The following is a 12,057-nucleotide window of genomic DNA, read 5'->3' on the forward strand; positions in this document are numbered from 1 at the left end:
TTTGATAGAAGACAAAAATGTCTTTTCACCCTCTTTTGGTTGACAAAGAGGGTTTCATTAATATGTAGTTTAGATAATTGAGAAGCACAAAAAATATGGACGAGAAGTCTGAAATCCTAGATGCAATTACAAACTGAAGACAACAAACTAAATGACAAGTCTGTGAAATCCTTCCTAGATGCATATACAAACCGAAGAAGACAAACTATATTCAAGTCATACTCACCCCATATCAAGATGAATTGTGTATAAAGGTTCATCTTTATTTTTTTTCACATAATTTATATCACACCATATCATTTAGGAAAATTGCCGTATGTAACACCAGATTGCAAAGTTTTTCCAAAAATACTGTCTTTTTAAAATCCAAGCACAAATACCACCAATAAAGACATTTATATCAACCTCCGTTCTCCCATTTCTCTCCAATTTTCCAAATCTTCCTCCTACCCCATCCTTTCTCTCCTCTTTGTTCGGTGAAGTGAGTGCACACAAGACTTTCCTTATTTGTGTGCAACACATAAATTATGTAGTCAGACATATTACCTTGAGAAGACTATGAAGCATATATTAATAGAAAACAAAAAGGCTAATTGACTACAAAATAATCAACAAACAAGAGTACCTGCTAGTGGATGGACTTAAATCATCCAAATCAAGTAATATATCCCATAGTAACATCACTATAGAATGCAAAGTTTCACCCTTTAAAGCAACAATAGCAGCTGAGGTAGGTATCAAAGCATCCGCAGCTACTGCTCGAACATCATCATCGGGGTCCTCCAGGCCAGCTTTACATGCAGGCAGGACTCGGTCAAGAAAATTATGAAGCATCTCCTGGTGCCATAAAAAGAATCATTTTTTATAAAGAAACGATTGTATTAAGATCAAAGGAATAAAACAAAGAGGATGGTCTAGAAGACCAAACCAGGAAACAGAAAACAAACACGACTAGAAAGCAAAAACATAGAAAACACCCAGTACAAACATACACATAAAAGTCATCAGAGAAAAGCTGCTTTCCAGTCTAGCCTAAGCATAAAAATAATCATAGTAACTATAAAATGTGATTGACAAGAATCAATAATTGCACGGATATTTCACTTTGGTTGTCGGATACGATACTTTGTCAGATACGATACTTGTCGGATACTCGTCCGATACGTATCATGGTCAACGGATACAACTTTGACTTGATGGATACACGTATCCCACAATTGGGATACACATATCATGCTTTTAGAATACTTTTACACTTTCAAATAAGAAATTAAAAGGACAAAAATTAATGAGACGGAGCTTTATTTGAAATCTGATGTATATGAATAGCTAGCCTCTAATTGAAACTATGAATACAACTCTTACACTTCTTCTATATATATCAAGGGAATTATATTTCCAACTTTTCTTCTCCAACAAATCAAATGAAATTGAATTTGGACGATGAAATCGAATTCTTGTGTTATCAAAATATGTTCTAAATTATTTATTTTTATTTTTGTATATTATAATCTAATTTAATTGCCATATCTATCGCGTATTGTATCCTACTTTCAGAGATTTTTCATATTGCCATGCTGTATCGTATCGCCATATCCGTATCTGTGTCCGTGCTTCATGGACAAGAATTTTAAAATGCAAGAAGAAACAACCAAACCAAAAGAGAGACGCTTATTCACAGATAATGAAGCGTATGCAGAGTTTGTAAAAGCCACTGAGAAGCATCTCAAGAAAATCTCAGCAGGATTTTGTGACGAGTGTAGATTTTTCTTCACGAATCACAACTAAAGTAAAAAGGAAACGGGTATAGCATATCTCTCCCTCAATCCTCTTGAGGCACTCAACCTGCCCATAATCACCGAGAAGTTAACCAAACTCAAGCAACAACTAATCCATTTTCTCCATCTTCTACCAAACCCTATTCATTTCAGACACATGATGTCAAAAGGCCAATCAACATGATCGTAAGTTTTACCAAACTTTATTCTAATACATATCCTTCCTATCATCCAAATTCCTGAATAACCTCAATAGGGGTGGTGAAGCTTCATCAAAAATTGTTTTCCAGTGAGGATAAACTGAAGCCAACACTTTTGGGTATGGATGGGAGCAACAACTCATGAACAGAAAGCAGCTGGTTGAAAAGGCCCATTAAGGAGGAGGTTAAGAAAGAAATTTGTTTTTAATGCCACAAAGACAAAAACCTGGTTGTAGATGGTTTTCCATAAGCAGCATTTCAGCAATGTTGGGATATCATGAAACTGGATTTCATGATAGTATTACAGAGGTCTACATCAATAGCCAACATATCTCAATTATAACAATAATTTGGGTTCCTTGAGGATAAATGACGATCAGCCCATCAGTCTACTTTCAAGCTTGTACAAAGTTCTAGCCATAGTTCTGCCAAACCAACCAACCTAGGGAGGACCCGGAGGAGATTCTGGTACAGGGTTACCTTTGCAAGAACTTTTGTGAGAGGTTGGGAAACTTTAGATGCAGTGTTGGTGGGTTGCAACTTTTGTAGACTTCTGGTCAAATTTGATTGTGCTCCTCCCCCTTTTTTTTTTTGGACAAGAAACAGAACTTTTATCAACAACAGAAGGATTTACAGCAATGGGATAAGAAACTCACCATCTAAAATACTAGCCAAAACCTCTCAAGGACTAATTTACAAAAATCAAAATCTGAACCTGAACTCATTTTAAGCTGCTAACGCATCCATCAATATAGAAGAATGAGAATAGTCCTCATTCGACACTTAAGCCCAAAGATTCTCTATTACGCTCCACCAAATGTTCAACAAACTGCCAACGCCAGACTGCCCCCACAAAGTTTTAGCTTTCTTACCCCTACCTAGAACCTCGAACTTGGTGCTTCGAAGAAGAACAACACTGTATCGAAAAACTTCCTTAAACAACAAGCTCTAACTTCCTTAAACAACTTCCACCACAGCTGTATCGAATCAGAACAAAGTAGTGATTGACGCTCTCCTCTGCTGATTTACCGAGACAATACCACTGTCGCTTTTGAATTTGATCACAAGTATTGACCTTCCCAATAGCCACTAACCACGCAAGGACTTCAACTTTTGGAGCTCCTCTCCAGTTTTTAATATTGTGCTTACTTCTTTTATTAATACATATATTCTATTTCTTACCAAAGAAAAAAAAAAATTCCCTTAAACATACCCATAGAATACTGTTAGAAACTGTGGATCAACTATAATTGTCCCACGTTGAGTGAATGTCCATATTGCTGTGTATTAAAGTGAAAGCACTTCGATACAACAACAACAACAACAACAAAGCCTTTTCCCACTAAGTGGGGTCGGCTATATGAATCCTAGAACGCCATTGCGCTCGGTTTTGTGTCATGTCCTCCGTTAGATCCAAGTACTCTAAGTCTTTTCTTAGAGTCTCTTCCAAAGTTTTCCTAGGTCTTCCTCTACCCCTTCGGCCCTGAACCTCTGTCCCGTAGTCACATCTTCGAACCGGAGCGTCAGTCGGCCTTCTTTGCACATGTCCAAATCACCGGAGCCGATTTTCTCTCATCTTTCCTACAATTTCCGCTACTCCTACTTTACCTCGGATATCCTCATTCCCAATCTTATCCTTTCTCGTGTGCCCACACATCCCACGAAGCATCCTCATCTCCGCTACACCCATTTTGTGTACGTGTTGATGCTTCACCACCCAACATTCTGTGCCATACAACATCGCTGGCCTTATTGCCGTCCTATAAAATTTTCCCTTGAGCTTCAGTGGCCTACGACGGTCACACAACACGCCGGATGCACTCTTTCCATCCAGCTCGTATTCTATGGTTGAGATCTCCATCTAATTCTCCGTTCTCTTGCAAGATAGATCCTAGGTAGCGAAAACGGTCGCTTTTTGTGATCTTCGCTAGATTGCTCCGATCATTAGTGTGGATAAGTATATAAATGGATAGAGATAGGAAAGCAAACACAAGATGTACGTGGTTCACCCAGATTGGCTACGTCCACGGAATAGAAGAGTTCTCATTAATTGTGAAGGGTTTACACAAGTACATAGGTTCAAGCTCTCCTTTAGTGAGTACAAGTGAATGATTTAGTACAAATGACATTAGGAAATATTGTGGGAGAATGATCTCGTAATCACGAAACTTCTAAGTATCGGAGTGTGGTGTCGTCTTGACTTGCCTTATCCGTCTCATAGGTAGATGTGGCATCTTCTCTGGAAGTACTCTTCCTCCATCCAGGGGTGGTATCTTTAACTGGTGGAGATGCACAAGGTAATGTATCAATTTCACTTGAAGCTTACTTGTAGTTTCAGGCTTGGTCAAGCGCGATACAAACCATGTAGTAGGAGTCCCCCAAGTCGCCGAGCTAGGGGGTCTGCTGAAAGAGGTGACAGACAAGGTAAGCAATCAGAGCTCCGACTGATTGTTCACCTTCTCCCCATCTTGCAGCAGCATGAAGGATAAAGAGAAGAAAAATGAGAAGAGATGATATGAGATACTTTTGCTTTTGAAGAAGTAACTTTCCACAGGCTTATTCTTGAACTGAGCTGGAGGGTTTTCTGGTTTCCTCCAGAGTATAAGGCCGACTGAAGAATTTGAGGGTCAAAACAAGTCCATCAAATCTAGAGTACGTTCCACCCTGCTGATATGGGATACTTTTGCTTTTGACAGAGTAATGGATGTATCGGCACGTGTACTGTTACGCTTATCTCCACATGCTTCCTTGTATCCTTCGCACTTGCCCTATATGTTCCTCAAGCAGATGCGGAATCTTCCCTGGAAACATAAGATGTTGAAGATGAGTACTCGAGAGCAATGCCAGGTAAGTAATCAGGTAAGGGGTTCCAGGCAGTCAGTTCCTGGCTGGAAGCTTGATTCCAAGTGCTGACTGATTGCTCTCTTTCTCCTTGTCTTGCAGGTAAAAACAAGGCCAAAAGAAAAGACAGGGAAAAAGCATGATATGGGATACTCTTGCTTTTAACCCTGATGATATGAGATATTCTTGCTCTAGTATAGCTTGTTTGCAGAGGTATTATCGGGGGGAAAGAAAGCTGAATATTTCGAAAGGCTTCGTTGGGAGTGCCCTCTCAGATATGATGAAAGGTTGAGCATTTTTGCAGGTCTGCCTGTCCGTTGGGGATGGAGGTCGACATATATAGGAGTCTCCCTAACAACAAGTAGTAATGCTATTCCTTTACCCTGCTTGGTCATAGCACGGTAGTGGGAGCTGCCAGTTTCACATGTTTTAACTCTGTCAGAGCACTTTGAAAAAGTGGTCTGTGGTATCTGGCTCTCGAGATTCGGAGAACGATGCCTCTTCGATTTTTGAGAAAGCAATCATGCTGGGGGTCTGACTCTCGAGATTCGAAGAGCAGTGTCTCTTCGATTTTTGAGGAAGTAATCATGTTGGGAGTCTGGCTCTCGAGATTCGGAGGGCGGTGCCTCTTCGATTTTGGAGCAAGCAATCTTGTTGGGAGTGTTGTCTCGAATGTGAGTAAAGGTTGGGCATGTTTGCTAGTCTACCTTGCCACGAAGCACAAAGGTTGACACACAGGGACTTTCCAATTATCCAGCAATGGTACTGTTCCTTTACCCTCTCTTCGATTTTGAGAAAGTAGTCATGTTGGGAGTCTGGCTCTCGAGATTCGGAGGACGGTGCCTCTTCGATTTTGGAGCAAGCAATCTTGTTGGGAGTGTTTTCTCGAATGTGAGTAAAGGTTGGGCATGTTTGCTAGTCTACCTTGCCACGAAGCACAGAGGTTGACACACAGGGACTTTTCAATTATCCAGCAGTGGTACTGTTCCTTTACCCTTGTGGGTAATAATATGGTAGCTAGACCTTCAAAATTTATGTGTCTAAACTTTGTTAGTGCTGTTTCTTTGCTATTCTTTTACCTTTCTTGGTCAGAGCAATGTAGTGGGAGCTGCAAGCTTCACGTGCTCAACTTTGGCAGAGAACTTTGGCAAAGTTATCTGTGGTACCCATGAGCTATTGTTGCGTGTGGGAAGTGGGTGATTGAACAGTAAGATTCATGTGCTTTCTATTTCACCAGAAGTCTTCGACAGAATGCCCATAATTTCTGCAAAGCTGAGTGTGCGTGTGACAGGTGCTGACAAGGCTAGAAAAGTAGGTGCCTCTTCGATTTCTGAGATCGGCCCTCGTGGTCTCTGAGCAGCCCAGCTTTTGAGAAAGCGAGCGCCTCTTCGATTGATTCGGAGAACGATGCCTCATCGATTTTTGAGAAAGTAATCATGCTGGGGGTCTGGCTCTCGAGATTCGAGGAGCAGTGTCTCTTCGATTTTTGAGAAAGTAATCATGTTGGGAGTCTGGCTCTCGAGATTCGGAGGGCGGTGCCTCTTCGATTTTGGAGCAAGCAATCTTGTTGGGAGTGTTAAAATTGCTATTCTTTTACCCTTCTTGGTCAGAGCGATGTAGTGGGAGCTGCAAGCTTCACGTGCTCAACTTTGGCAGAGAACTTTGGCAAAGTTATCTGTGGTACCCATGAGCTATTGTTGCGTGTGGGAAGTGGGTGATTGAACAGTAAGATTCATGTGTTTTCTACTTCCCCAGAAGTCTTTGACAGAATGCCTATAATTTCCGCAAAGCTGAGTGTGCGTGTGACAGGTGCTGACAAGGCTGAAAAAGTAGGTGCCTCTTCGATTTCTGAGATCGGCCCTCGTGGTCTCTGGGTAGCCCAGCTTTTGAGAAAGCGAGCGCCTCTTCGATTTCTGAGATCGGCCTTCGTGGTCTTTGAGCAGCCCAACTTTTGAGAAAGCAAACGCCTCTTCGATTTCTGAGATCAACCCTCGTGATCTCTAAGCAGCCCAGCTTTTGAGAAAGCAAACGCCTCTTCGATTTCTGAAGCTCCGTCGAGTGCAGATTTTTATAGGGGCTGGCATTAAGTTCCAAAGCACACTTGAATCTCCACCAGTAGAAGCTTCATTCTTGCACTTCTAAGATCTTGATTTGTCCGACCTCTTCTCTCTTCAACACCTTTAAAAATGTCTGGCCCCTCCGACCGTCGTTTTGACTTGAACCTTGTTGAAGAGGCAGCCCCGCCTTCTCCAGACAACATATGGCGCCCATCCTTCGTCTCCCCTACTGGTCCTCTTACCGTTGGGGATTCCGTGATGAAGAATGATATGACCGCTGCGGTGGTGGCCAGGAACCTTCTCACTCCCAAAGATAACAGACTACTTTCCAAACGGTCTGATGAGTTAGCTGTTAAGGATTCGCTGGCTCTCAGTGTTCAGTGTGCAGGTTCTATGTCTAATATGGCCCAACGCCTATTTGCTCGAACCCGCCAAGTTGAATCATTGGCGGCTGAAGTGATGAGTCTCAAACAGGAGATTAGGGGGCTCAAGCATGAGAATAAACAGTTGCACCGGCTCGCACATGACTATGCTACAAACATGAAGAGGAAGCTTGACCAGATGAAGGAAACTGATGGTCAGGTTTTACTTGATCATCAGAGATTTGTGGGTTTGTTCCAAAGGCATTTATTGCCTTCGTCTTCTGGGGCTGTACCGCGTAATGAAGCTCCAAATGATCAACCTCTGATGCCTCCTCCTTCTAGGGTTCTGTCCAGTACTGAGGCTCCAAATAATCCACCTCCGGTGCCTTCTCTTTCTGGGGCTCTACCGACTGCTGAGACTTCTCCTAAGCAACCTTTGTGAAGGCTCCCTCTTGTGTGTTTATTTTGACTCATGTATATGTACATATTTGTAGCTTATCGGGGATATCAATAAATAATAAGCTTTCCTTCATTTCAACGTATTGTGTTAAATACACCAAAGCCTTCTTCGCTAAGTTCTTTGAATTTTCTTTTGTTGAAGCTTGTAAGTTGAAGCTTTCTGAGTGGAGCATGTAGGTTGGGGTAGTGTTCCCTTAATTTCCCGAGTGAGGAAAACTTCTCGGTTGGAGACTTGGAAAATCCAAGTCACTGAGTGGGATCGGCTATATGAATCTTAGAACGCCATTGTGCTCGATCCTGTGTCATGTCCTTTGTTAGATCCAAGTACTCTAAGTCTTTTCTTAGAGTCTCTTCCAAAGTTTTCCTAGGTCTTCCTCTACCCCTTCGGCCCTGAACCTCTGTCCCATAGTCGCATCTTCTAATCGGAGCGTCAGTAGGCCTTCTTTGCACATGTCCAAACCACCGTAACCGATTTTCTCTCATCTTTCCTTCAATTTCGGCTACTCCTACTTTACCCCGGATATCCTCATTCCTAATCTTATCCTTTCTCGTGTGCCCACACATCCAACGAAGCATCCTCATCTCCGCTACACCCATTTTGTGTACGTGTTGATGTTTCACCGCCCAACATTCTGTGCCATACAGCATCGCCGGCCTTATTGCCGTCCTATAAAATTTTCCCTTGAGCTTCAGTGGCATACGGCGGTCACACAACACGCCGGATGCACTCTTCCACTTCATCCATCCAGCTTGTATTCTATGGTTGAGATCTCCATCTAATTCTCCGTTCTTTTGCAAGATAGATCCTAGGTAACGAAAACGGTCGCTCTTTGGTATTTCTTGATCTCCGATCCTCACCCCTAACTCGTTTTGGCCTCCATTTGCATTGAACTTGCACTCCATATATTCTGTCTTTGATCGGCTTAGGCGAAGACCTTTAGATTCCAACACTTCTCTCCAAAGGTTAAGCTTTGCATTTACCCCTTCCTGAGTTTCATCTATCAACACTATATCGTCTGCGAAAAGCATACACCAAGGAATATCATCTTGAATATGTCCTGTTAACTCATCCATTACCAACGCAAAAAGGTAAGGACTTAAGGATGAGCCTTGATGTAATCCTACAGTTATGGGAAAGCTTTCGGTTTGTCCTTCATGAGTTCTTACGGCAGTCTTTGCTCCTTCATACATATCCTTTATAGCTTGGATATATGCTACTCGTACTCCTTTCTTCTCTAAAATCCTCCAAAGAATGTCTCTTGGGACCCTATCATACGCTTTTTCCAAATCTATAAAGACCATGTGTAAATCCTTTTTCCCATCTCTATATCTTTCCATCAATCTTCGTAAGAGATAGATTGCCTCCATGGTTGAGCGCCCTGGCATGAACCCGAATTGGTTGTCCGAAACCCGTGTCTCTTGCCTCAATCTATGCTCAATGACTCTCTCCCAGAGCTTCATTGTATGACTCATTAGCTTAATACCCCTATAGTTCATGCAATTTTGTACGTCGCCCTTATTCTTGTAGATAGGCACCAAAGTGCTCGTTCGCCACTCATTTGGCATCTTCTTCGTTTTCAAAATCCTATTGAAAAGGTCAGTGAGCCATGTTATACCTGTCTCTCCCAAAAGTTTCCACACTTCGATTGGTATATCGTCTGGGCCTATTGCTTTTTTATGCTTCATCTTCTTCAAAGCTACAACCACTTCTTCCTTCCGGATTCGACGATAAAAAGAGTAGTTTCTACACTCTTCTGAGTTACTCAACTCCCCTAAAGAAGCACTCATTTCATGTCCTTCATTGAAAAGATTATGAAAATAACCTCTCCATCTGTCTTTAACCGCGTTCTCTGTAGCAAGAACCTTTCCATCCTCATCCTTGATGCACCTCACTTGGTTTAGGTCCCTTGTCTTCTTTTCCCTTGCTCTAGATAGTTTATAGATTTCCAACTCTCCTTCTTTGGTATCTAGTCGTTTATACATATCGTCGTAAGCCGCTAACTTAGCTTCTCTGACAGCTTTCTTCGCCTCTTGCTTCGCTTTTCTATACCTTTCACCATTTTCATCGGTCCTCTCCTTGTATAAGGCTTTACAACATTCCTTCTTAGCCTTCACCTTTGTTTGTACCTCCTCATTCCACCACCAAGATTCCTTTTGGTGTGGGGCAAAGCCCTTGGACTCTCCTAATACCTCTTTTGCTACTTTTCGGATACAACTAGCCATGGAATCCCACATTTGGCTAGCTTCCCCCTCTCTATCCCACACACATTGGGTGATTACCTTCTCTTTGAAAATTGCTTGTTTTTCTTCTTTTAGATTCCACCATCTAGTCCTTGGGCACTTCCAAGTCTTGTTCTTTTGTCTTACTCTTTTGATATGTACATCCATCACCAACAAGCGATGTTGATTAGCCACGCTCTCTCCTGGTATAACTTTGCAATCCTTACAAGTTATACGATCCCCTTTCCTCATTAGAAGAAAATCTATTTGTGTTTTTGACGACCCACTCTTGTAGGTGATCACATGTTCTTCTCTCTTCTTAAAGAAGGTGTTGGCTAAGAAGAGATCATATGCCATTGCAAAATCCAAGATAGCTTCCCCATCCTCGTTTCTCTCCCCAAAACCATGACCACCATGAAAACCTCCATAGTTGCCTGTCTCCCTGCCCACGTGTCCATTTAAATCTCCTCCTATAAATAACTTCTCCGTCTGAGCAATTCCTTGCACCAAGTCTCCAAGATCTTCCCAAAATTTCTCCTTCGAACTCGTATCCAACCCTACTTGAGGTGCGTACGCACTAATCACATTGATAAGTTCTTGTCCTATTACAATCTTGATTGCCATGATTCTATCTCCTACCCTCTTGACATCTACAACATCTTGTACCAAGGTCTTGTCCACGATGATGCCAACACCGTTTCTCGTTCTATTTGTGCCCGAATACCAAAGTTTAAACCCTGAGTTTTCTAGATCCTTTGCCTTACTACCAACCCACTTAGTTTCTTGTAGGCACATAATATTTATCCGTCTCCTCACCATAACTTCCACTACTTCCATAGATTTTCCCGTTAAGGTTCCTATATTCCACGTTCCTAAACGCATTTTGCTCTCTTGAACTCTACCCTTTTGTCCTAGCTTCTTCACCCTCCCCCGTCTAATAAGATCAAAGTACTTCTTTTGTGTGTCCCGGGTAAAGTTGATAGGAGCATATGCTCCCAAACAACTTTGAGTGGAGTCGTTCGAAAAGAAGTTTCTATGGCCCCCTTGCTCATTTAACACTGCATCCGGGTGCCGATGGAGATACAGCGACCCTTGCTCACTTATCACTGTGCTCGGGCCACACAGCGCGCCACTTACGGGTGACGCCCTAGCTTTAGCGCGATTTTGTTCTGGATTCATTTTCATAAGGATTCGACGTGATCATGGAGTGCCGGCTGTCGACTACCTGACGCCCTCCCCCTCCTCCTTTATCCGGGCTTGGGACCGGCCATGTAAGACATAGGCGGAGTTTGAAAGCACTTCGATAAAATAAAAAAATAAAAAAAGTGGAGCAAATTTCACCAAGATGTTTTGAGATAAAACCTCATGTCTGAATGGGGCAATGGACCATAGGTCCGTGACACAACCCTAACTTAGACCTAAGCAGGGAAGCAAGGGAATTATTGATGAAACCTGGGAACAACTGAAAGAAGTGGTTTGCAAACAAGTGGAACCAGAGCCCACAGTTTAGGTTGGGACACTAGGCTCATTATTATCATCAAGGTGGAGCAGACATATGCTCAGATGGCTAACCAATTACCCAATAGGTGGAGCAGACTCAAGAAAATCCTAACGGGGTTCAAAGTGGACTTGCAAGGGACCAATAAATCCTTAAGATGGAGTTGCCTGTGAGATTTTTCAGCAAATTGGGATGATGATACCTAGAGATGGACGGTTATGATAATTCAAGGTGGGACTTGAACGAGGAATTGTGATTTGATCCAAGGTGGAGAATGTTAGGAATTGTGTATCAAATAAAATTGTCCCATATTAGAGAAGTGAATGTCCATACTGGGGTATATTAAGAATGAGTCTTCCTAAGTAACACTGATGACTTTTGAGGATAAAATTTCACACATATGGGTCCATAAAGCCTGACCCAACCACATAAGGGACCTAGTTGGTAAGGTTAGGAACAATAACAATGCAAACCGGGGGAGCAGCAACCAATAGATACTGCAACCCATCTTTCCTTTTTTATTGAGAAAGTAATTAAAATTGATCGAAAATAAGTGCTTCTAGTCACGATAACAATGTTAAGAGTAACAGAAAATATACCAGTTGTGCTGCCCATACCTCACACTAAAATAGATCAAAATAA

At 42.1% G+C, this 12,057-nt stretch overlaps 1 protein-coding gene across 10 annotated transcripts in view; it reads right to left on the reverse strand.

Moving 5' to 3' along the window:
• The window catches only part of LOC103429371 (TATA-binding protein-associated factor BTAF1-like), a 39,937-nt gene that overhangs the window by 10,306 nt on the left and 17,574 nt on the right, over positions 1-12,057 (reverse strand). For all 10 annotated transcript variants that reach the window (XM_070807637.1, XM_070807636.1, XM_070807633.1 and 7 more), the window contains exon 12: positions 626-837. In XM_070807637.1, the coding sequence (XP_070663738.1) occupies positions 626-837 (212 nt within the window). The remainder of the gene's footprint in view (positions 1-625; positions 838-12,057) is intronic.

Source organism: Malus domestica, chromosome 11 (genome assembly GCF_042453785.1).
Source record: "Malus domestica chromosome 11, GDT2T_hap1".
NCBI lineage: Eukaryota > Viridiplantae > Streptophyta > Magnoliopsida > Rosales > Rosaceae > Malus > Malus domestica.